Genomic DNA, 24781 nt, shown 5'->3' with positions numbered 1-24781 from the left:
GGTATATGAATGCTGGATTAGAGGACAAGAGGATACCAGGGAGCCTGTTCTCTGAGATGCACACCTTTTCCTACTGAAAGAGCAGTCCCTGGAGCCTATCCCGAAATTCCACTCTGATCCCCATAGAGGGGAGGAGGGAGAATGGGAAATGAGCCCATAATGTGAACCAGTGGGTAGGATGAAAAGCAGTAAGCCTCCTACAAAGGTGGGGTTGCCTTTTCAGTAGTTACAAGGATGCTCTCACGTCCCCTCATTTCAAGTAGGGGACTGAAGCAATGCCATCAATACTTTGTTTGTCTGCAATATTAAGGTCTCAGTGACAAGTGGTCTTGCCAGCACCATCACCAACCTATCCAGTGAAGGTGATCTTGAATCAGGCCCACAGCTAAATCATTTGGGGTCCATATATGCTCTAGAGACAGCACCAATGGGCAAAGTTCTAAGGCAAGGGTGGCCAACGTGCCGCTCCGGAGCCACATGTGGCTCTTCAGAGGTTAATATGCGGCTCCGTGTCTAGGCACCGACTCCGGGGCTGGAGCTACAGGCGCCAACTTTCCAATGTGACGGGGTGCTCACTGCTCAACCCCCGGCTCTGCTACAGGCCCTGCCCCGACTCCACTCCTTCCCATCCCCTCCCCTGAGCCTGCTATGACCTCACTCCTCCCCCTCTGAGCCTCCTGCACACCACAAAACAGCTGATTGGGAGGTGCAAGGAGGGAGGAGGCGGCGCTGATCGGCGGGGCTGCCGGTGGGCGGGAGGCGCGGGGAGAACTGATTGGGGCCTGCTGACGTATTACTGTGGCTCTTTGGCAACATACATTGATAAATTCTGGCTTCTTCTCAGGCTCAGGTTGGCCACCCCTCTTCTAAGGTGACTGTGCCACAGCAAGCTCAATCCATGGGTTTCATGGTGTAGATCAGGCTAACTCAAAATATGTTGAAATGCAAGTCAGGAGCAGGAGTCACACTAGCTAAAGTTATGTTATGTTGTTAGCATGAGTGAATAGTGATATTAATAGAAGCGACAAGGCATAACCTTGGGTCATGTAGTAAATATGTTTTTGTTTTAACTGGGTTTAGCAAGTGTTGTAGGGGAATTTTTGGATGTTTTGGAATATTGGTAACCACAGAATTTGCAATGATGCAAATAGTAATTAGAATGATGTTTGATATTAATAACTAATAATGAAGTAGAAGGTATTTGAGTTTTCGGGTATGAAAGATTTAATGTGGTAGCCGAAATACAGATATGGTACAAGGTAGGCTTAATAGGAGGGGTGTTGTTATAATTTATTATAAAAAGGTATTATTCTAATTTTAGATTTGCATGCTCATCCACCATCAAGGTGCTGTTAAAAAAAAAAAAAAAAAAAAAAAGAGACTAAACACCAGTTCTTCTCATCCAGGGACTGATCATCCCAGAATGCACCATTTATTCTTGGAATGGGAATATAAACGCAGCATATAGTTATATTGTAATTCCTGTTTGCTTTATGTAATTTTTTAAATTAAATAATGCCTTTAATTCGATCACTCATTGTGTCAGTCACAGTCCTCCACTAAATTAAATTATCTGTAACTACCCTGGAGGCTCAACCCTTAAAGAGTTCAGTATGGTTTTATTCCTTATGTTTAAACTGTTAATTGGAAACACATCAAACAAGGTTACAGTTGGCACAAGGTCACATTTGTCAGGCAGTTGGCTGCCTTTTGATTGTTGAGCCAGAGACAAATCAGACACTGGTGCCTAGCAAGTTGAGATGTAAGAATCAGCAGCAGAGGGTGACTTCCACCTTAGTTCATATCTGGAGCGGTGCTCCTTCCGACCCTTCTCTGAGGTCATAGACACCAAAATGGAGGCAGAGAACGGGACCCTCTTAGTCACTGTAACACAGGAGCTCAAGTGGAATCTCAACTCACTGTGGCACTCATGAGGAGGAACTGACAGGAGGACTAAGGTCAAGCTACATCCTTTCTTTTCAGGAGAGTGAGTTTGTGTGTGTGGCTTTTGGAGGGGGGTGAGGGAGTGAGAGAACCTGGATTTGTGCAGGAAATGGCCCACCTTGATTATCATACACATTGTGAAGAGAGTGGTCACTTTGGATGGGCTATTACCAGCAGGAGAGTGAGTTTGGGGGGGGGGGGGGCGGAGGGTGAGAAAACCTGGATTTGTGCTGGAAATGGCCCAACTTGATGATCACTTTAGATAAGCTATTACCAGCAGGACAGTGGGGCGGGAGGAGGTATTGTTTCATGGTCTCTGTGTGTATATAATGTCTTCTGCAGTTTCCACGGTATGCATCTGATGAAGTGAGCTGTAGCTCACGAAAGCTCATGCTCAAATAAATTGGTTAGTCTCTAAGGTGCCACAAGTACTCCTTTTCTTTTTGTGAATACAGACTAACACGGCTGTTACTCTGAATCCTTTCTTTTAGCGTCCACAGTTGCTTGTACATAGCACTCCAGGAGCAGCAATTTTAGGTGGGACTCTAGCTTTTTGAGTCCATTTAGAGAAGGAGAAATATATTGAACAATCACTTACGAATGTGTCCCTCTCCTAAACAAAAGAGGAACAGGTACATCTACACTGCAAAATAAATAAATAAAAACCCTGCAGCAGCAAGTCTCAAAGCCTGAGTCTAACTGACTCAGGTTTGCAAGGCTCACATTTCAGGGCTAAAAATAGCAGTTTAGACATTCCCTCTCAGGCTGGAGCTCAGGCTCTGAAACCCAGCAAGGAGGGTGGGTCTCAGAGTCTGTGTGGGAATATCTACACTGCTACTTTTAGCCATGTAGCACAAGCCTCACAAGCCAGAGTCAGTTGACAGAGGCTCTGAGACTTGCTGCCGTGTGTGGGAGGGGGAGATTTTGTGTTTTGCAGCACACATGCACCTACTGAAGCTTCACACAAAGAGGACAGGTTTTGAACTCCAGGGATTTTGCTTTTATCATATTGCCAGAGACCCTGTATATGGTGGTCCTCCCTATAAACTAAATGTCTGACTAAAAGGTTGGTGCTTGTGGCAACTGATAAAAAGACTAACACTAGTAACTAATTAACAAATACTAGTACCTACTAACACTAGTGCACAGGGAAGCAAGCAGATAGTGTAAGGATTCTGTCTCATTGCCACAGGTGGTAAGATGGAATGGAAGGACTATTGGACCACTCTACTCTTTATGCCTTCAGGCGAAGAAAGAGGAGTGCAAGAAAACATAGCATGCAGGCACACCAAAACCAGACATTGGTGGCCAAAAGAATCTAATCTCACACACACGGGGCATAAGCACACCAAATGTGGATCAATCACACAAAAACTTTCAGTTTCCAAAGAAGAGAGAGTTTTTGCACCTAAGAGTCCTGTCAAATATTTTTATACAATACTTCTGCTTACTTCTACATATTACTAATTATTAGGCCTGTCAATTAATCGCAGTTAACTCACGTGCTTAACTCAAAAAAATTAATTGTGATTAATTGCAGTTTTAATCACAGTGTTAAACAATAGAATACCAATTGAAATTGATTAAATATTTTGGATGTTTTTCTACATTTTCATACATATTGTATTCTGTGTTGCAACTGAAATCAAAGTGTATATTATTTTTTATTACTAATATTGGCACTGTAAAAATGATAAACAAAAGAAATAGTATTTTTCAATTTACCTCATTCAAGGACTGTAGTGCAATCTCTTTGCCGTGAAAGTGCAACTTAACATTTTTTTTAAAAATCTACATTTGTAACACAACTGCACTCAAAAACAAAACAAACTTCAGAGTCTACAATCACCATTCCAATGGACATGCTTCCACGCTGATGACGCTCATTAAAAAAATAATGCATTAAATTTGTGACTGAACTCCTTGGGGGAGAACTGTATGTCCCCAGCTATGTTTTACCCGCATTCTGCCATATATTTCATGTTATTGCAGTCTCGCATGATGACAGAGCACATGTCGTTCATTTTAAGAACACTTTCACTGCAGATTTCACAAAATATAAAGAAGGTACCAATGTGAGATTTCTAAAGATAGCTACAGCACTCGACCCAAAACTTAAGAATCTGAAGTACTGTCCAAAATCTGAGAGGGACAAGGTGTGGAATATGCTTTCAGGAGTCTTAAAAAAAAGTAACACGCCGATGCAGAAACTACAGAACCTGAACCACCAAAAAAAAAAAAAAAAAAATCAACCTTCTGCTGGTGGCAACTGTGATAAATGAAAGGGGGGGGAGGGGGCAGGGAGTACCTCCCTTTTATGGGCACCCAGCCAGCCAGTAGCTATGAAATCCCTCTTAGTAGCTGTTCTCTAATTGCTCTACCTGTAAAGGGTTAAAAGGTCTCACTGCTATGCATAGGTAAAAGGAAGTGAGTGGACACCTGGCCAAAAGAGACAATGGGAAGGCTAGAACTTTCAAAACTTGAAAAACGACTCCCCTTTTTGTCGGTCTCTTGTTCTCCTGGGGAGAGGCAGACAGAGCAGAGCTATGCTGTAAAAAGCTTGGGGCAGGTATGAAAAATCATCAGTATCATACCTAGAAACTACTCCTTTAAAGACCCAGTTATGTAAGTAGATCAGGAAATGTCTAGGAAGATGCGATTAGGTTTATCCCTTTTATTTCTTTATGGCTTGTGGATTCCTCTGTGCTAACCCCAAGTGCTTTTGTTTTGCTTGTAAACTTTAAACTGGACCTCAAGGAAGCTATTTTTGGTGCTTAATCCCTGTAATTGCTCTTTTAAAATCTAGCAATAGCCTGAGTTCCCAGATGTATTCTCTCCCTCCCCCCACTTTTTATTTTTTAAATAAAATTTACCTTTTTTAAGAACAGAATTAGATTTTTGTGTCTTAAAAGGTTTGTGCACATGTTGTTTAATTAGCTCGTGGCAACAGCTGATTTCCCTTTTTTCCCCCCTCCTTTCTCCACTCTTCCCCAAAAGGGGAGGGGGAGGTGAAACGGTTTGAGGGTACTCCACAGGAAGGAATTCCCAAGTATGCCTTCTTGGGTTCTCAAAGGGGTTCTGCACTTGCGTGGTGGCAGCATCTACCAATCCAAGGTCAGAGAAAAGCTGTAATCTTGGGAGTTTAATACAAGCCTGGAGTGGCCAGTATTAATTTTTAGAATCCTTGTGGGCCCCCACCTTCGGCACTCAAAGTGCCAGAGTGGGGAATTAGCCTTGACATCCACAGATAAGCAATTGTCAAATGTTTTCGTCCTGTCAGAGATAAAAGAATGGGGCTGATTCAACTACCCATGCTAGGGTGGGGAATTAGCCTTGACAGCATCTGACTCAGATAATGAAAATGAACATGTGTCGGTCTGCACTGCTTCAGATTGTTATCGAGCAGAAGCCATCATCCACATGGACGCATGTCCTCTGGTATGGTGGTTGAAGCATGATGGGATACATGAATCTTCAGCACATCTGGCACATAAATATCTTGCAATGCCTGCAACAACAGTACCATGCAAATGCCTATTCTCACTTTCATTGTAAATAAGAAGTGGCAGAATTATCTCCTGCAAATATAAACCAACTTGTTTGTCTGAGTGATTAGCTGAACAAGAAGTAGGACTGAGTGGACTTGCAGGCTGTAAAATTTCACATTGTTTTATTTTTGCATGCAGTTATTTTTTGTATATAATTCTACATTTGTAAGTCTAATGGTCATGATAAAGAGATTGCACTAAAAGTACTTGTATTAAGTGAATTGAAAAATACTGTTCCTTTTGTTTTTTTACAGTGCAAATACTTGCAATCAAAAATAATATAAAGGGAGCACTGTACACTTTGTATTCTGTGTTCTAATGAAATTAATATAGTTGAAAATGTAGAAAACATCCAAAAATATTTAAATAAATTGTGTTCTATTGTTTAACAGTGAAATTAATCACGATTAATTTTTTCATCCCTTGACAGCTCTACTAATTATACCATTACTTGAAAACATTCAGTGCATATTATTTCCTAAATAATTTTATTAAACATTCACTAAAAGTTATAAAATTAGAAGATAAGTTACAAATTCAAGAATCTAAACTTGTATGAACGGAGGAGGATCATAGGACTTTGCGCAGACATTATAGTCCAGACAAAACTGGAGGAAGATGGGCCTAGCCATCCAGCAGGAGACATGTTCTTGTAAAAGTTAAAGCTGAAAAGAATAAAAACTTTCTAAGACTAATTTAGAATCAAACCACAAATTGGCAGTCTTCACACCTGTTACAGTTGCATAGAAACAGGAATCAGAAGAAATGGAACAGAAAACTAAAAAGTTGATCAGGAATCTGGATTTCTTTAAGTCAAAAAAGCAGCACCAGCATTTAAACACCAATACATACTTTGTGCAGTAATCAAACCTTTAACCAAGAACAAAGCAAAACAATCCTTGGGAACAGAAAGAATGAGACAGAAGCTTTAAGAAACTTTGGCCAGATCTGAACAGAAGGAGACCTCCACGGAAAAAAACAAAATGGAAAACCTACAGATTCAAGAATTTAAATTAATGGGCATCAGGGCATTAATGCCAACTCAGAGTTTGCTGGATCTGAAATTAAGGTATTGAAAACAGATTCATGTCCCACTAGCAATCCAGTGAGACATTAACTCTCCACTGTTTCTATTTTTAAGATGTTAGTATAGCAAATGTGGCTTTAGCAGATATGGCTGCCAGCATTTCAACAGGAACATACTAGACACAAAAGGCTACAACGGATGTACTACATTTTGTCCCACATATTTGACACATTAAGCAACATCAAAAGCAGTTAAAGTGCATAAACAACAAGAATTGTAGGCAAACCCAAAAATGCGACCAAGAAGTGAAGCAGAACGAAAAACCCTGATTATTATGAGAGAGATTTTCAGAAAATATCTGCCCCCTTCCCTTAGGTACCAAAGTAAGTGGCCAAATCTTCAACCAACATGCAGATTTAAAGAATAAAATAAAATGGGCCTCAAATCAACTGTAGCTCCAAGTATTTGATCCTGTGCTGAGCCAACACTGGTTGGATTCACCTCATAGTAGTAGTGAACACAGGTCTTAACACTGAAATAATTCCAGAAGTGATAGATGAGCTATAAGGTGTTTGGACACTAGTAACCAATTAACCTATATTTTTCTATTCCTTTGGATATTTAAGAAGAAACACTTGGTAATACACACAAGTTAGCTCATTAGAGCTCCAAGTCTGAATTTAGTATGTATGTATTATTAGCGCACAATGTATTCAGTTCCACTGAATCACAGGTATTTTGTGAGGACGATGATAAGCACATTAGAGAACATTTTCTTATACTTAACCTGTTTTACTTTATATCATGCTTACCTTTCAATGGCCAATTCTTTGTTTGACAGTTGCTGGACTGTGATCACAACTTTCTTCTCAATTCCCTGTTTCAGTTTGAAATAAAATCTCTCTCTGTCCTTTGGTACAGGGCTAAAAAGAAAGAATTAGTTCCTTTAGCACACATATAGCACAATATAGGTGAATAACTATTAGAAATATGATGTGGTGATAGCTAGAGCCTCATAAAATTATTTTCCTTTTATTTTTAGGGCATTTCATTTTATTTTATTTTATTGTGGGAGGCCCAGGGGGAAGGGTGTCTGGGCCTGCCCCGCAAGGGAGTGGGAGGCTCCGGGAGGGGTGTTGCAGAGTGAGGTCACCCTGCATTCACCCCACAGTGGTGCCATCTGTCCCATGGAGCTGGGCATGGCTCCCCACTCCAACAGTTATGACCTGGTACACAGGGTTGCAGAGCTGCTGGGGTTTGGCCTGGCTAACCCATGGGACATGAGCAGCAGGAGCCACCAACATGGGGTAGATTTTTTGTTTTATTTCATTTTATGTTGTGTTATTTCACATTTGTGAAAAACCACAGAGCTCTAGTGATAGCCACCCACTTAGTTCCACCAGTGCCACCCATGTCTGCAATCATTCAATATCTCCTCTTCCCCTTTATTCGTCTATCATCAGCAAATTAATAGCTTGGTACTGAACAAGAGGAATCTTTGCCCCACCCGCAGGGGCCTAAATTTCTGTATGTTTCATTTTCATGTTTACAGCTATTATGTGGTGCATATTTATCTACTACAGTTTAAGACTGCTTCTCAATCAGTAGCTATCTTAAGTTACAGTATGAGAATATTAGGTGCCTATAGTTGGGCACCATGCAAAATATAAAAGCAGAAACAAGTGTTACACAAAACAAAAATTCCCATTGCTACCCCTTTCTATTCAAAATTCTCACATATCTGTACGTCGTAAATCATACCCAAAGAACACTGTGTGTTAAGAGAAGGGTGCTCATGCTTATTGAAATGTGCTTCCTTTCCCACCTCCACAATGCTTCAAGACATTTTTCCAAGATTTTCTCCTGTACCCTCAACACACTGATTCAAATTTATTGGCTTATGAAAACTCAAAAGAGTTAATTTACTCTACTGAAAGAAACCCCAGAAAACACTGGTACAAATTTTCAGCAAGCTAGGCCTCAATTATCTTTCCAAGTTCCATAGGCACACTTGAGTATGTACACCAAGAACTAGAATTTGAAAGTTACAGAACTTGATTAATATTGTTTTTCTATACTGCTTTTTATTTTTGAATCAGGTTAGGCTTCTACAAAAAAATGTATTTAAGACAAACAAAGCAAAAACCTCAAACAAACAAAATAGCATACAGCAAAAAGTAAACCAAAACTAGTTTCTTCTCTAAATGCTGGTTAGCCACACATCCCTCAAAACAGCTGCACATGTCTTATGGAGACTTCTAATTTTTCTCCATTTTTCAAATTACCTAAAATTTCCTTTACCATCATCTTCTTTGACCTCTAAGGAGACACTGAAAGTGAACACATCACTATCTGGGGTAGGAAGAACAGTGTCTTTAACATGGTCTGAAGCTTGTTTGGAAGACCGTCTGAATGCTGTTGAGAAACTATATAAAATTCTGCTGACCTGAAAAAGGGAGGGGGAAAAAAAAGAGTAAGAGCACCGACGCCATCCGTTCATCTGCCTATGGAGAACATACACAGTTGTGATGTATTCCCTCAAGGAATCATTTCTCAGCAAGCATATTTTTGAAATTCTTAAAAAAATAATTTTGCCCTTCTTCTCTCCTTCTCCCCCGCTCAATTCAAGTGTTTAATAAGAATACGTGTTGAGATACCATAGTTTTAGTGTTACAGAAGTGTGTTCATCTCTGATGCAATATCTCAAAAATTATTATTAAGTCAGCAAGTTTCACCTAGACAAGTGATTTTCAACTTGTGGTCTGCAGACAATGTCTAACGGGTCCATGAAAGGTGACTATGAAAATAAAGTTTCAGATCCCAGAAAAGTCATTCCATTTTTCTGATCAAAAGTATGTGAATCCCCCACCTACAGGTCAAACCCCGAAGTGTTGTCATTACCATAAAAAACAAAAGTTTAGCACCCTTTCTCCTGCTGCGTCAAATGACCTGCTGAGCATGTGAGACATTTATGGTTGAGTTCTATTCAGTCCGTTTTCAACTTAAGACTACTATGGTAGGGATCTGTGGACCGCAGGTTGAATTTCCAAAGGGATCCACACCTTTATTCAAAAATTAGAAGTCCACAAATAAAAAAAGGTTGAAAAACCACTGGTCTACGCAGTTCATGAATGTAATTTTGTTGCTAAATGACCTGCAGATTTTGTTATTGTAATTAATTTTACATTTAAAAATCTGTCCAGTTTATTGTTTGTACCTGCCAGATCCTAAACTTCACATTCGCTTTACTTTTTTCTTTTTACCATCTCCACCCTCAAGACCCAATACTGTGCTGATCATCATTAACTCAAGGAAAGCAGAAGTCTGCTCTTTCAAATGTCCCAATGCTCTTCTTTAACCATCAAGAGGAATCCCTACTGAGGGATATAAGACGTTCCGTTATAACTCCAAGGCCCAAGCACACTATCTCATTGGTAATCTCAACCCAGATTTCAAGCAGGAGCGAAGGATTATCTCCCAAATCTCCCCATTACATCATAGTGCAATAAATTGTAAACTAGGACTATGTTTGGGCAAGACCCACTGCAAGATAAACACTTTGGTAAAAGGCATTAAAGTAACTTCCTAAATTATTTTAATATTCAAGAACACATAGCTGCACATCTTGTGAAATCTACTGCACACATGCCAAAATACTGAGGTTTATTTTACATGATAGTATGTGACAGCAGATATTTAAAGACTGGGAACAATCATAGAAAATACCTTTATTACGCTTGGTAACAAGTCATGTGGTAGTATTTTATACTTACTGCCTCTTTAATCTCACAGGAGAAAACATGAATCTGGAACTCCTCTGTTCCACAGTAGCTTTCAGTAAATGCAAAGCAGTCACTCTCTGCAGTTCCATTTTGTCCACGTGCACAGAACAATATCTTATAGATTGGGAAAGAGGCTATCTCCATATTGCTGGTTTGGTCTATTATTCTGCAGGGGGGAAGTGACAAACGTGAAGTCACTCAAATAAACTGGAACCAAATAAAGATATCCACCAGCTTCTTTCTGTAAGTGAATGAGCTATTATGCAAAGTATCACTACTATTCAATGCAAGCACCCAACATTATAATACAATTAGAATCATAGAATATCAGGGTTGGAAGGGACCTCAGGAGGTCATCTAGTCCAACCCCCTGCTCAAAAGCAGGACCAATCCCCAATTAAATCATCCCAGCCAAGGCTTTGTCAAGCCTGACCTTAAAAACTTCTAAGGAAGAAGATTCCACCACCTCCCTAGGCAACGCATTCCAGTGTTTCACCACCCTCCTAGTGAAAAAGTTTTTCCTAATATCCAACCTAAACCTCCCCCACTGCAACTTGAGACCATTACTCCTTGTCCTGTCCTCTTCCACCACTGAGAATGGTCTAGAACCATCCTCTCTGGAACTACCTCTCAGATAGTTGAAAGCAGCTATCAAATCCCCCCTCATTCTTCTCTTCTGCAGACTAAACAATCCCAGTTCCCTCAGCCTCTCCTCATAAGTCATGTGTTCCAGACCCCTAATCATTTTTGTTGCCCTTCGCTGGACTCTCTCCAATTTATCCACATCCTTCTTGTAGTGTGGGGCCCAAAACTGGACACAGTACTCCAGATGAGGCCTCACCAATGTCGAATAGAGGGGGACGATCACGTCCCTCGATCTGCTCGCTATGCCCCTACTTATACATCCCAAAATGCCATTGGCCTTCTTGGCAACAAGGGCACACTGCTGACTCAATGTAAGAAATGTAAGCAATAAAAATGTTCAGTTTCAACTACATTTGTTTCAATACAATTTATATCAAAATAAAATAGGAAGCATATAATACTCTAAATTATATCGGAGCAGTATTCCTCATAAAAATCACTGCTCTGCAGTTAATCACCAGAATCAAAGGGTCTGGTTAACTAGGAACCACAGAAATTGTGAAAATGCACTTTGTATACATACATGCCCAGAAACTCAGCAAAGAGAGATTCTGTAAACTCCCTGTCTGAGAAGTTATTAGTAGTCTGAAATGTACGCTGTTATGCTGTATACTGCTAAAATGTCAAATAATGGTGAAAACTGACCTTAATATCTTGTCTAAAAATATTAATAAAAGGCACACGACCCCATTTGAGGTCAACTTCTCATCAAGATTTCCTTTACCCTGTCCTGCAAGCTATTTTAAGGGCCTGATATTTTATTTTTGGATAAAATCGGGGCATACTACCTCCTGACAACCATCAATAGGAAAAAATCCAGCCAAAAGTAATAAACCTCAAGGCAACTCCAGCTCCTGCATTTCATAAAGAAAAAGAAGATATACAAACTGTCTCTGCCCAAGGAAGGTCTTGGAAGTGCCCTGAAGAAACTGGAGATACTTCCCCCTGTCATTTCATGCCCAAGCACCAGCTCCTTCCTAAAAGTAAATCAAGGGCTAGTAGAAAGTACCCATATTCAAAGGTGTTCGGAATTAAATCACTTGAAATTAACTTTAGCTGGAATATGTGAAAGGCTTCCTTTCTAGAATTTGGCAAAAGTTACCAACGCTGCAGGTATGCTACTCCAAATGATTTCTATATATCTTATAAATTGAATTTCTCCAAACACTAGGCCGGGGTGGCCAACCGGTGGCTCCAGAGCCACATGTGGCTCTTCAGAAATTAATATGCGGCTCCTTGTCTAGGCACCGACTCCAGGGCTGGAGCTACAGGCGCCAACTTTCCAATGTGCCGGGGGGTGCTCACTGCTCAACCCCCGGCTCTGCCACAGCCCTGCCCCCACTCCACCCCTTCCCACTTCCTCCCGAGCCTGCCATGCCCTCGTTCCTTCCCCCCACCCTGAGCCTCCTGCATGCCACAAAACAGCTGATCGGGAGGACTGCCGGGGGGTGGGAGGTGCTGGGAGCAGGGGGAAGAAGAGCTGATGGGGGGCTGCTGATGTATTACTGTGGCTCTTTGGCAATGTATATTGGTAAATTCTGGCTCCTTCTCAGGCTCAGGTTGGCCACCCCTGCACTAGGCAATGCTAATGCCTCAAACCTTCCTAACATAATTTTCTATCTCAATGTGTATTTAAACTAATACTTTATTCCCTAACTCAGAAAAGTCACCTTTTACATAATCTGCAACAATATGCATTGCATTAATACACCATTTTTATTTAAACAGAAAAATAGGTATCTAAGTTTTTCATGAAGTGGGTCAAAGCATTCACAGATCCACAAAATACACACATACCAATGATGTGTATATTTTTTCTGTTAGAAGTGAACCCTCTTTCTCTCCATTTCCCTTGATTTCTCCCTCGCATGACACCTGCAAGTCTGATGCTTTAGCAAAGTCACATCATTTCCAATTATATATTAGCCTGGAAGCATTTCCAAGGCGCCACCTTGTGGTTTCCACCAAGAATCGTAACAATAAATATTTTATTGTGCAGGAAAACCAGATTACCAAAAAAGACTATGCTCATTCGGAACCTATTTAATGAAGGTAATTTTATTTGTTTTTGCTTTAAGAAACGGGTGCCAGGGAAACTAACTACACTAACGATGAAAAGCAGAGTCAGTAAGGGAAAACTAACAAAAAGGTGGGTCTTTTCCAAAGGAGGCAAACTTGTCTAATGCATAGAATTTCATTATGGAAAAAACGTCAAGGATCTTCATTTTATGAAACAGGACCTACGACATACACTAATATATATACTGTATTTACAGAATTAAGCTCAAGCACAACATCTATAAAAGCAATATAAAGTAGATAAAATGATCATTTAAATCAATGGGAGCTGTGCCTACGTACTTCAGTTCTAAATTTGGGACACAGTACCAAGATCTCACTGTAACTGTATGAATACCCTCTTAAAAGGTTATTGGCATAGATTGAAATTACAACCTGAAAGAATGGCACTACTTATAGCCCTTCACAATGGTCAGCAATAGAATCTTCACAGCTGTCTTTTTGCAAACACACATTACTTTTTCTGTCTTCAAAAATACTCCATTTAGTGAGCATATAGGACTTTTGGGGAATATTACTGTAAAGCTAACTGCTTGCAAGACCTTTATAGAGTCTACAATTACAAACCCTGTATATAGGAAAATGCTAATAATGTGAGCATGGTTTTGGTTATAGAAATAAAGCATGCTCAAGAACTTCTCAAATGTGATCTTCACTGATTTCAGCATTAGGTATGTTTATTCTGTAAGGACAGGCTGAATATTTCTCATTATACAGTGTGATCTGTTAAACACAATCTAGAATATTTTAAATTCCAATGCAAATTAACAGAAGGTAGAGATTTTGTCTCATACAATACATCAGGGAGATTGAATTTATGTGATTGAGTCCTACCATCATCATACAATAAAACTAGTTTAATATTAAAGGGTTCAAGATTCTAAGTTCAACTTGTGCATTTTTCTCACTGGATGTTTTACTTATTCGTTTAAATATCCTTGATTTTTATTCATTTTATCATTTCCTCAGCAAACAGAGTTTGTGATAAATTATGCTTTTGGATAGACCTACGCAGTTCAACTTCACTGGAAGCCCAGTGTTTGCAATCCAGGTCAGAATCTGAACTCTTTGGGTATGTCCATACTACCCACTGGATCGGCTGGCAGCGATCGATCCGACGGGAGTCGATTTATCACGTCTAGTCTAGACGGAATAAATCAAACCCCTCTCCCGCCCCCCGCGAGTGCTCTCCCGTCGACTCCTGTACTCCACCGCCATGAGAGGCACAGGCAGAGTCAACTGGGGAGCGGCAGTAGTCGACTCACCACGGTGAAGACACCACAGCGAGTAGGTCTAAGTACGTCGACTTCAGCTACATTATTCACATAGCTGAAGTTGTGTAACTTAGATCGATCCTTCCCTCCGCCCCAGTGTAGACCAGGCCTGTGTGTCTGCGTAAATAATGAAGTACCATTGTAGTTCACCTTACAGAGCCTTCTGGGACATTCGGAACATAGAGAGTCACAGGAAAAGAGGACTGGCATGAGGACCTCAAAGCTTCCATAGCACGTAGAGCTTCTGACTCATTACGAGGAGCAGAAATCTTCATAGAACCTAGATACATCAGTTTGTTAAATAATACACTGTCCTCTTCTAGGAGTTCATTAGGGGAAGAGGGTCTAGGTGCCGAGATTTCTGAAAATGAAGAAAATAAATATTAACAATAAAACTCTCAGCCATTGCATTAAATTAGTGCAAGTTAAAAGCTGCAAGCCTACATTTGTAAACCTAAAAGAAACTATCACTGTATCTGAACAAGCTCCCTGAAGCATTACCCTAGACAATGATCACATAGACCTGGAAGGGCAGTTATTCTGAATTATGGCCATTTCATATTTGTGAAGCTTTTGCAGTAATAAATGTAGTCAGGTTACCAAAAAGACATTTTAAGAACATCTCCATATTTAGTGTCAATCTCTCCCTACTGACTACAGGTATTGCTTGCTGAATGAGTGTGAGTAGCCTAAGGTTGATTCATCAATCTGAGCATTCTGCAAGCATCCCCACATGGGCCATATGGAGGAGATAACTGGTTAATGACTGGATATTGAGCAATTAGCAAGGTAATGCAACTAGTCAGTTGAGGACAGTTAAAAGACAGACAGGAGTAAGAGAGGAAGGCTTGAGGGAGGCCAGAGAAGCCCAGAATCTCAGAAACGTTCTCCCCAAGTTTCCCCTCCCCCAGTCTGGGGATTCTTGGGACTAGTATCAGACCTCTGCACAGTCAGACTTACCTCAATTTTTCCTTTGCTCAGTTTCATCCCATAACTTCAGTACATACCCAAAATATCTTAACCAGTACCTGTATTGGAAGGGTCCAGAATTAGATGTAAAGAAGGTTGCTTTGTCTGACTGGCTGACACATCTTCAGCTGACCGTCTGCAAGCATCATTGGAGTCTTCACAGTCAGTAGTATAACTTATTTGGCCTTTTTCAGAATCTCTCAGTATCTCTTCCATGGCTTCCTCCAGCTGTTCATCTCCATTTGAAAATATCTGTACAAAGGACAAGACACAGAAGACTCACAAATTGTCTGCTACTTTTACCTTAAGAGTTATTACACAAATATTTGAAAAATATTTTCAAATTTGTTTTACTTTTTTAAAGAAGACATTTTGCCAAACACTTCTTCAGCTAATTATACCAGATATCCATGTTACTCATGTGGCTAAAGCCATGAATGCACCCAAGGCTCATCTGTGTTCATTAAACCAACAAATAAAATGTGTACAATGGAAGAATATATCTGACTACCAAAGGTTCCAACATCCAGTATTACAATGCAGCATCCAGTATAACTGCTCAGGTAATGACAATTTATATATCCTCAAATCTTTGACTATATGCAGTACAGATTTCACCTCTCCAGGTACTTTGTATTGTATTAAAATGGCATCCATGAGTCATGAATGTGTGCTATACTCAGATAGTATATTAAAAGGCATACACAAAAATAAAAGTGTAATTAGGTATATCCTTCTCCCCACATTTTTAATATACATCTGTAATGAATGGCAAAATTAATTTGGAGGTTTTGTTCCTTATTCTATTTTCATTTATCTTTATTTTTTAAAATGTAACTGAGAATTAGAAACAGAGCTCTCTCCAGGTGTTCAGACAATAGTAAAAACATTGTTCAATTCAGTTTCTGTATACAGAAAAAAAGGGAAACTACCTAATCATAACAAAACACATCTAGTCAGTTGAGACAACTACCTGGGAGAGACATTTTCATATCTGCCATCTCCTCAGCACAGTTCAACTTTGAGCCACACTGAAAGATAATTTAAAATTAAGTTCCTCACCATAATTTTCTCTTCTTTGAATGGAAGCACAGTGCTCTGTCAGTCAAGTATTGACAAGTTTTCAATCTTGTCACAGATTTTGGATGAAGAGAATAATATTCCTAATGAGCTTCCCCACCCCGCCCGCATCTGTCAGTTACTTGCCTGCTAAAGTGAAGAATAATTCACATTCAAATAAGCTCTTATAAGGGAGTGGTTTCTGACAATGCACTAGAAGCTTAAAGCTGATAAAATTACAGTAAGGTAAAAGTAGAACTTTTACGTTTCTCCCATATAAACAGCTGCTGCCCCCATGAGACAAGTAGGAAACGGCAAACAGTAAAAAGACATCCATCAAATCGAAGGGAAAGAAAAACTTAAGTCTTTCAGTATCTGATAGCTGCATTGGATGAGTTTTTATCTTCTAAGGCCTAGTACAGCAGTTCTCAAACTTGGGTGGGGACACCAAGGTGGGTCACATCCCCATGTTAATGGGGTCTCCAGGTCTGGCTTACACCTGCTGGGGCCCAAGGCTGAAGCCCAAGGGCGGCAGGGCTCAGGTTGCAGGTCCCCTGCCTGGAGCTGAAGCCCTTGAGCTTTGGCTTTGTCCCTGCCCCCACCCACCTGGGGTGGTGGTGCTCAGGCTTTGGCCCACTCACCCAGGGTGACAGGGCTTGGGCAGGCTCAGGCTTCGGTCCCCACTCCTGAGGTCAGGCTGTAATTTTTGTCATCAGAAGGAGGTCATGGTGCAGTGAAGTTTGAGAACCCCTGGCCTAGTAAACAGAGCACTGAAAACCGAGTGCACTGAAACCCAACACATCTTCTCAAAGGTTCTCTGTGTTGCTGAGCCCATGAAGCAGTCATGCACCTGCAAGCATGTGCACTCACTCAAACGGAAGGAGACTTCTTGTATAACCGATCGCCTACAAGTTACAGGACTATCTTGCAATAGTAGACTTAACTATTCACTTTTTTAGATCCTCCATATAAAGACAAATTTGCATCAGTCTTTCCCCAGGGCTTTGTTTTATGCAAGTAAAACTTCACATCCTTGACCACATCCAACACATTTCAGTGCTTCTCATGGTCTGAGCTGGCTTGGGGTAGAAAGAGGGCAAGGGAACACTGACTCAAATGGAAGGTTGTGTTTTTCCCAGGAAACAAATTCTAAATCTCATCGAAGAGGTACCTTAAAGTAAATATAAATGTTTTTTAAAATTTAAATTAAATTTTAATGAATTTTTAAAAACCTACACCCAACCACCCAGCAAACCACTGTTTAATGGATTTGGTGAGTACTTGCAAAACTAGATGCCAAGACCTTAGAACAAGGGGCTCTCCTGGCTGTGCGTGGTTTCTTAAAAGCAGTGTTTCAGATTTGTTCAAGAGACAGTTGCAGGTGCACCAGTTCCTGTGGCTGAAATTAAGGAGTTCTTCTGGTACGTGCCTGGACCGTCCTGATGGTATGATCTTCAATCAGCTGCCTGCCACACATCTTCAAATACTATCAGGCCACTATTTCCTTAGATATTGTGGAATTAGCAAGGCAGTTTTGCCCTCTCCCCATCATTTTATCTTAAGGATGGTTTTGAGTTGGGTGGCCAGGTTTGCAATATTTAAGGTGCAGTAAATATGATCCAGCAGCTCAACTTCATCCTACAGAGCAGACAACCTAAATCATTGGATTGGGACTTGGCTAATGCAGAGCATCAGAAAACTGGTGAAAATCTTGAAATCCCAGCTCCGGCCTCCAAGGCTACTGTATGTACAAACACATGGAGCTGAGAGCACCTCCTTTGATCTTAGTGTTCTAACCACTTCTAGCACTGCAGAAACCCACTGAGTTAAGGAAGTGTCAAGCTTCCCTTCAACCTTTGACAAAACCCCTCTCCCTACCAAAACTGCTGCTAAATTAAAGGGAAAAGCTGGGCTGAAGAGAAAAACCTGTCTGGGCAGAGAGCTTAGGGACAGAAACGAGGCTGAAAGTATAGTGTAGTTATAAGCACGTCAGCAGTGGAAGTTGGGTCATTTTCTAAAAATTTCCCACCTGTGCCAACAGCTCTTCCTGCACCAAAGTTCACCATGTTGGAAACCCTTATGAGGCAAAGTCCCACAGCCAGAACCATCTGTAACACTATCAGCCAAAAACGCTTAGAGAAAGTCTGACGTGGTATTAAAAGTGGCTCCAGTTGCAGGAGTCTTGCCTGTATTAAGTGTTCCAATGTTATCCACAGTAGGAAGTTTTTAGAAAAAGAGTCCTTAATGTATACCAGTGTTTCTCAACCTGAACTTAAAAAAAAAAAATCATGACCCTCCTCCCCCAGTAAGACTTGAAAAATTGCAAACCCCTACCTTAAATCTAATTAAGTAAATTATGAATAATACTCAGAACCAGCATTAGAGGGTGGCAAGCAGGGCAACTGCCCAGGACTCAACACTTCAGGAGGCCCCATGAAGCTAAGTTACATGCTGGAGCCCTGCTACGCGGGACTCGAGCATGTAATTTAGCTTTATGGGGCCCCAGGCAATTTCCCTGCTTGCCAACCCCTAATGCTGGCCTTGCACTTGTGACCTCCCTAAACCCATCTCGTGACCCCTACAGGTCATGTCCCCCATGTTAAGAAACGCTGGTATAGACAATGCTAAGGACGGCAGATCAATAATGCAAAAGTCAGTGCAGTCTATACACATATAGCTTAATCCTGATCTTATATACAAACAGCGAAACAGTGTTCTCAATCATAAAGCCACATTGTTTCCTATCTCCCAATCTGAAGTTTTTAAATTTATAAGAATAACTGGTTTCTTTTGTTGACTGTATAAATCAGAAGGATGCACAGATGGCTAAGTCTTGACACTTCAAGTTATTACATAAGTGACTGGACTGAAACCTTCATTAGACAAACAGATTTGCTCACTCAGGTCTGTTCATTTTGCAAATATATACAGCAAGAACAAAAGTAAAGGATTTTAAGAATCTGCACAAACACCAAAGTCAATTAACTTAAATAAATTGTAATATAAATCACAATCTTTTGGCGCAAGAGAGTCTTACTACGCATTTAAGAAAAAAAAGTGTACTTTTAGTTGAGGTTTCTCATCTTTTGCACAGGGATCCTCAGGTTGCTGATGAACCAAGACAAATTCTTCACTGTTTAATGTGGACACAGATTCAGATGATTGACTAAATTTATCAAATGAGGACCGGACTTCCATTTCAGGACTGCAATCCCCTCCTGCTGCACCAACCTAATAAAAAAAAATGTACAAACACTGAGTCAGCTCTGAAACTGTACGCAGCTATCCTTTTCTAATTGATAAATATATTTAATAGCAGTTGCAGAAGAAAAATAGTGCCTAACAAAAAGAACAGAATATTTTAAATTATATAAACATAATGGTTAATGGGAACTCAAAAAGAGTTTTTATTTTTGGCCTTCCAAACCATGATTTTAGATAGCAAGACCCTATAAGAGACATTCATTTTCCTTCCCTTCCTGACCATTTAAAGGGAAGGTGAAAAACAATCTAAAAATATACTAATTAAAAAGGAGAAGGGATTAAAACACTCCATTCTGAATTGTCATTTTCATTATTTCAAAGTCCCAACCACAAAATAAAATTGTTTGGCATGCTCCATGGGGGCTCTAGAGCAGGGGTTCTCAAACTTTTGTACTGGTGACCCCTTTCACATAGCAAGCTTATGAGCATGACCACCCCTTTTATAAATTAAAAACAATTTTTAATATATTTAACACCATTATAAATGTAAAGTGGGGTTTGGGGTGGAGGCTGACAGCTTGCGACGTAATAACCTCACAAACCCGAGTGGTACCGACCCCCAGTTTGAGAACCCCTGCTCTAGAGCCAAAACAAGTCTTTGGCTCTTCCCTAAAGAATGGTGGCTTCATTGTGCCCATGTCGACACATGTAACTCCAGCAAAGTTCAAGAACATAAATATGACCTTGAAAATTTGACCTCCTCTAGGCTTGCAGACGTCATAAACAGAAATCTTGGAATCACTGCAGAACTCCATTCTATCCAGGGACTGATTTATACAGATTTTATACAGTATACTCTTGTCAGAAGGCAGTGCTTCCAGTAAAGCCACTGTCCTGTGGTTGGAACTACTGTGGTAGAGATTACCAGCTGGGGTTAAAGTTTTAACTGTACCTGTGCTCTTTCAGACATCATCTCACCATTTCAAAAACACTCACATATTTAAGAAATATTTTCAGACGAATGATGTAATGTGAGCTCCACCCAAGCCTAGTTGAGAGATTCAGTGTTGCAATAAACTTTGTTCCAGAGTTTAAAAATCTCTGTAAAAATGTTCTCTCACTTAATGGCCAAGTAATAATCCCTTCCAGCACCACATTGGAAATGCATGAGAATAAAGACAACAGGGAGGAAAGTGCAATGATGTGATTATTACAAAAACTACAACAATTAATGTCTGTACAATGCTTTGAAAATTTAACATGCTATATAAGTGCTTGGAGCTCACTTACTATATTACTCTGTTATAGAGAAATTCCTGTTATAATGAAGTGGGGTGAAAGTGCTTCAACGCACTTCAGGGGATTTGAACTGCTCTGATTTTCACTGAAGATTCACTTTAGAATAAAATTTCATTGCCCTTTTCTTAGAATGCAGCAATTAGTCACCATGACAAATATGCTCAAACCCTGTCTACATTAGAACTCCTACTGTTGCTAGCACCCATAGTTGCACCATTGCTGCAAGACAAAATATTTTAATGTAGACAAGGCTTGGCTGAAACCTGGGAGGAGAAATTGCCACGACCCCCAGTATGGTGAGGAACCATAAGTATGCCTCTCAATATTATTGATGCTGCTCCCTTAAGGAGGAGATTGAGCTTTTGAAAAGGGCCCTATGCAAACACTGCTGATAAAGGCCCCAAAGCTATAGGGAGTAAGAAGAGGCCCTACCACTACTCCAAACATATTTGGCGGGCAGGCGGGAGGATATTTTTCCAAGTAGGCCTCATTTCATTATAGTGAAACTCCACTGAGTGAATTTTTGCATACGCTTGGTGAAGGGAAATGCTGGGGGTGGGGGGGGAGGGGAGGGGGAGATAACAGGACTATACTATAAGAGGATTATTTTGCCGATTATTAAGTAATCTGAATTCTACCAGCAAATCAAGTCTTTCTTGAACAAAAATGTCCAGTAAAAACAACCTGTCTCCTCAAGAAATAGTGTTATTCTGCAAGATTGTTTTCCTAGACAGCCTTTCTATTTGATTAACTTCAATGTTATTTGTTATTTGTATTCAGGTACAATGTAGGAGCCCCAGTCCTGCTGTACCAGGTGCTGTACAAAACAACAAAACAAAGAGACACTCCTTCCCCACAGAACTTGCAATCTAAGTAGAAGAGACAACAGGTCGAAAAAGGGCAGAGGAGCACAAGAAATGAGGTAATACTGATCAACAGGGATCCTAGAAATCCATTTGCCACAGGAAAACATGGAATTTACATTTTTGCACAGAATCTTTAGTTTTTACCTTTGTGAAAAAATAAAAACATATATTAACTGTTAACTAAATTTTACTGAAAATACCAGTGTCACTTACTCAATGTGCACAACCTCCACCTCTTGTAGTTGATTTTTGAATGCACTTTAAAATTTACATAGCTAAACATACTCCAATAAACTGCTTCTTGGGTATAGAGGTTTCTTCAACAGTATTATAGGGATTCCTGTTTTAATGCATTTCCAATTTCACTTCAGCCTCCAGACGTGAGAAATTAAAGTTATGAGAAGATGCCAAAAAATCACCCCTAAAACCATGTCACTGAGTTTGGCAAGGACAACATTTCATGGTAATGTGCAGTTCCGTACTGTATGCACCAAAGCTGTAGATTACATTCGAAGGCAGACAAATACAAACTGCAATTATATTAATTTTATTATAATGATTAATTGCACTGGTAGGCTTCAAACTTGCTTTAAAATGTTAAATATATCAATAAAACATTGTGTTCAACTGACAGGGTGACTAAAAGGCAGTGATTTTTCAAAAAACAAATTTAAAAAAATCAGATTTTTTTTTTATTTAAATTGGATTTTTTTGATAAAATGCTTTTTGAGGAAAAAACTAATCTAAAGATAAAGATACATTATAGCTCAAAGGTATCCCATCATGGAATAGGGATTATAAATTCTAATTCTATAGTATGGGACAATGTGTTCATGTAATGTTTAAGAACAGTTTTGTAAATGAGTTCCAATAGATCATGGATTAGGGAAGCAATGGTATGGGGTCTCAGGGGCTTCTGTATAGATTATTTAGGTTAATCTTTCTATCTATCCAATGAGACTCAGGGCTAAGTCCAGAAGACACCATCGGAGATGCTTAGTTTTGCACTCCTCAAACTGTGGATTTGTGTCTCCAGAGATAAAATGCAAAATGCTTGTTAACAGCAAAAATGTAACTAACTACCTACAACCTTATTGTCTCTCTGCAAATTTCTCTACACTGAGTCAATCCCTTACCTCTCTCTAAAAGTGCAAAGTTTCAAAAAGTTCAATGATTTAGGGAAGATTAGATCTGGACAAGGAGAAGTAGTCTGGAGATAAATGTGAGAAGGGAGGGTCAGGCAGTAGTAACAAAAGTGAAACTGTTTAAGCAGCATATTCCAGAAGTCTTGAGGTCTTTCTGAGGGTAGCCTTCATTGATTTGAGATCAACTATACCATTCTCTCACTAGAGGCAGCAGGCCATAAAAGAGACCCAGTTTGAAAATATTTTAATGAAGTTCCTCTACGTGTGGGTAAGACAGGCATGCGTGCAAAATGCAAACAGTGCAACAAAGAAATGCAAGGACTGGTTGCCCGAATGAAACAACATCATGAGAAGTGTTCCTTCTCAGGAGGAAGCTGTGTTGAAGATAATGAAAGGAACATGTCTGAACATACAGGATCTTCAGGTTGGTAAACTTTTTTATTTCATACTTCTTTCTTAAGGACTGCCTGATTTGCTTCTGGATTATTCTTGAATTCTCATGTTTGAGCAAAAAATATAGTAGTTACTCTATGGTACTATCATTTTAAATACAGTTGTGATCAAAAATAAATAGCTGAAATAGGCAGATCTTCCTTTTACAATTTCACCTTTAAAGTAGTACTGTCAGTCAATGCAATGAGTAATACTAAATGAGCAGTATGGTGGTAATAATGAAATAACTGCACTGACTTATTTTGTTTAGGAGAATCCATCCTCAACATACAGGATTCTGAAGACTATCCACCTTCAAGTTCACCATCATTTTCTATAGTTTCAGAGTTATCTGCCAATGATAGTGTTTCAGTCACATCATGTATGTCACATAGCCACAGTATATCCCCTGTAGCAAAAAGAAAAACAACTCCATCATCCAGAAACAACCATAGATAAGTTTGTGGTAAGAACCAGCAGATTACAAAAAGAGGTAACTGATGAAAAAATTGCCCCGTTTGTTTATGCAACAAACTCTCCTTTCCGTATGATTGAGAACTCACATTTCATAAACATGGTTCAGTCATTAAGACCAGGATACAGTCCACCCAACAGAGCAGATGTCGCAGGCAAATTGCTGGATAAAGTGTATGAAACAGAAATTGAGCAGTGTGCAAAAGGTCTAGAGGGTAAAATTGTTAACCTCAGTCTTGATGGGTGGAGCAGTGTCCACGATGATCCTGTGGTACGTGCTTGTGTGACAACAGAAGAAGGCAATGTCTTCCTTACAGAAACAATTGATACATCAGGAAACGCACACACAGCAGAATACTTACAAGAAGTAGCAGTAAAAGCTAAAAAAAAACTCAAATGTCTACTGCGCAGCTTGGTCACAGACAATGCTGCAAATGTATCCAAGATTAGAAGAAATTATTTAGAAGAGAGTCCCAAGCTAATAACATACGGTTGCAGTGCTCATTTGATGCACCTCCTAATCAAAGACTTCAGTGTTCCAGAAATAAAAGCTAATGTGGTTGAAATTGCAAAATACTTCCGTAACAACCACTTTACAGCAGCTGTTCTGAAAAAAGTGGAAGGAACCAAGCTAACTCCCACAAGACATGCGATGGAACTCGGTAGTGGACTGTTTTGAGCACTGTATCAAGAACTGGCCTAATCTGATGACAGTTTGTGAACAAATAGATGGCACTGTCACAGCCAAAGTTCTCAACATTGGGCTTAAGACAAATGTTGAACACATGCCGAGTACCCTGAAACCTATTTCTGTAGCCTTGAACAAAATGCAGGGAAATAGCTGTTTTATTGCTGACGCTGTTGAAATTTGGAAGGAACCGAGTGAGATCTTTAAAAGAGAAACCTGCAATGACAGAGTTAAGTTAGAAGCATTAAAAAAATGAATGGGACAAGCACTATCTCCAGCTCATTTTCTTGCAACTATTCTCAATACATGGTACCAGGGTCAAATCTTAACTTCTGAAGAAGAGGAG

The 24781-nt window shown here is 39.9% G+C and overlaps 1 protein-coding gene across 5 annotated transcripts in view; it reads right to left on the bottom strand.

Moving 5' to 3' along the window:
- Positions 1-24781, bottom strand: part of RABGAP1L (RAB GTPase activating protein 1 like) — a 560046-nt gene that overhangs the window by 452812 nt on the left and 82453 nt on the right. For all 5 annotated transcript variants that reach the window (XM_077824229.1, XM_077824232.1, XM_077824228.1 and 2 more), the window contains 6 exons: positions 19391-19558; positions 15328-15520; positions 14450-14660; positions 10293-10467; positions 8805-8965; positions 7332-7442 (listed from right to left, as the gene is read on the bottom strand). In XM_077824229.1, the coding sequence (XP_077680355.1) occupies positions 7332-7442; positions 8805-8965; positions 10293-10467; positions 14450-14660; positions 15328-15520; positions 19391-19525 (986 nt within the window). In that variant the 5' untranslated portion in view covers positions 19526-19558. Of the gene's footprint in view, positions 1-7331; positions 7443-8804; positions 8966-10292; positions 10468-14449; positions 14661-15327; positions 15521-19390; positions 19559-24781 lie in introns of those variants that run through there.

The sequence above is a fragment of the Eretmochelys imbricata genome, chromosome 8 (genome assembly GCF_965152235.1).
Source record: "Eretmochelys imbricata isolate rEreImb1 chromosome 8, rEreImb1.hap1, whole genome shotgun sequence".
Lineage (NCBI taxonomy): Eukaryota > Metazoa > Chordata > Testudines > Cheloniidae > Eretmochelys > Eretmochelys imbricata.
This window is presented reverse-complemented; position numbering and strand designations above follow the sequence as displayed.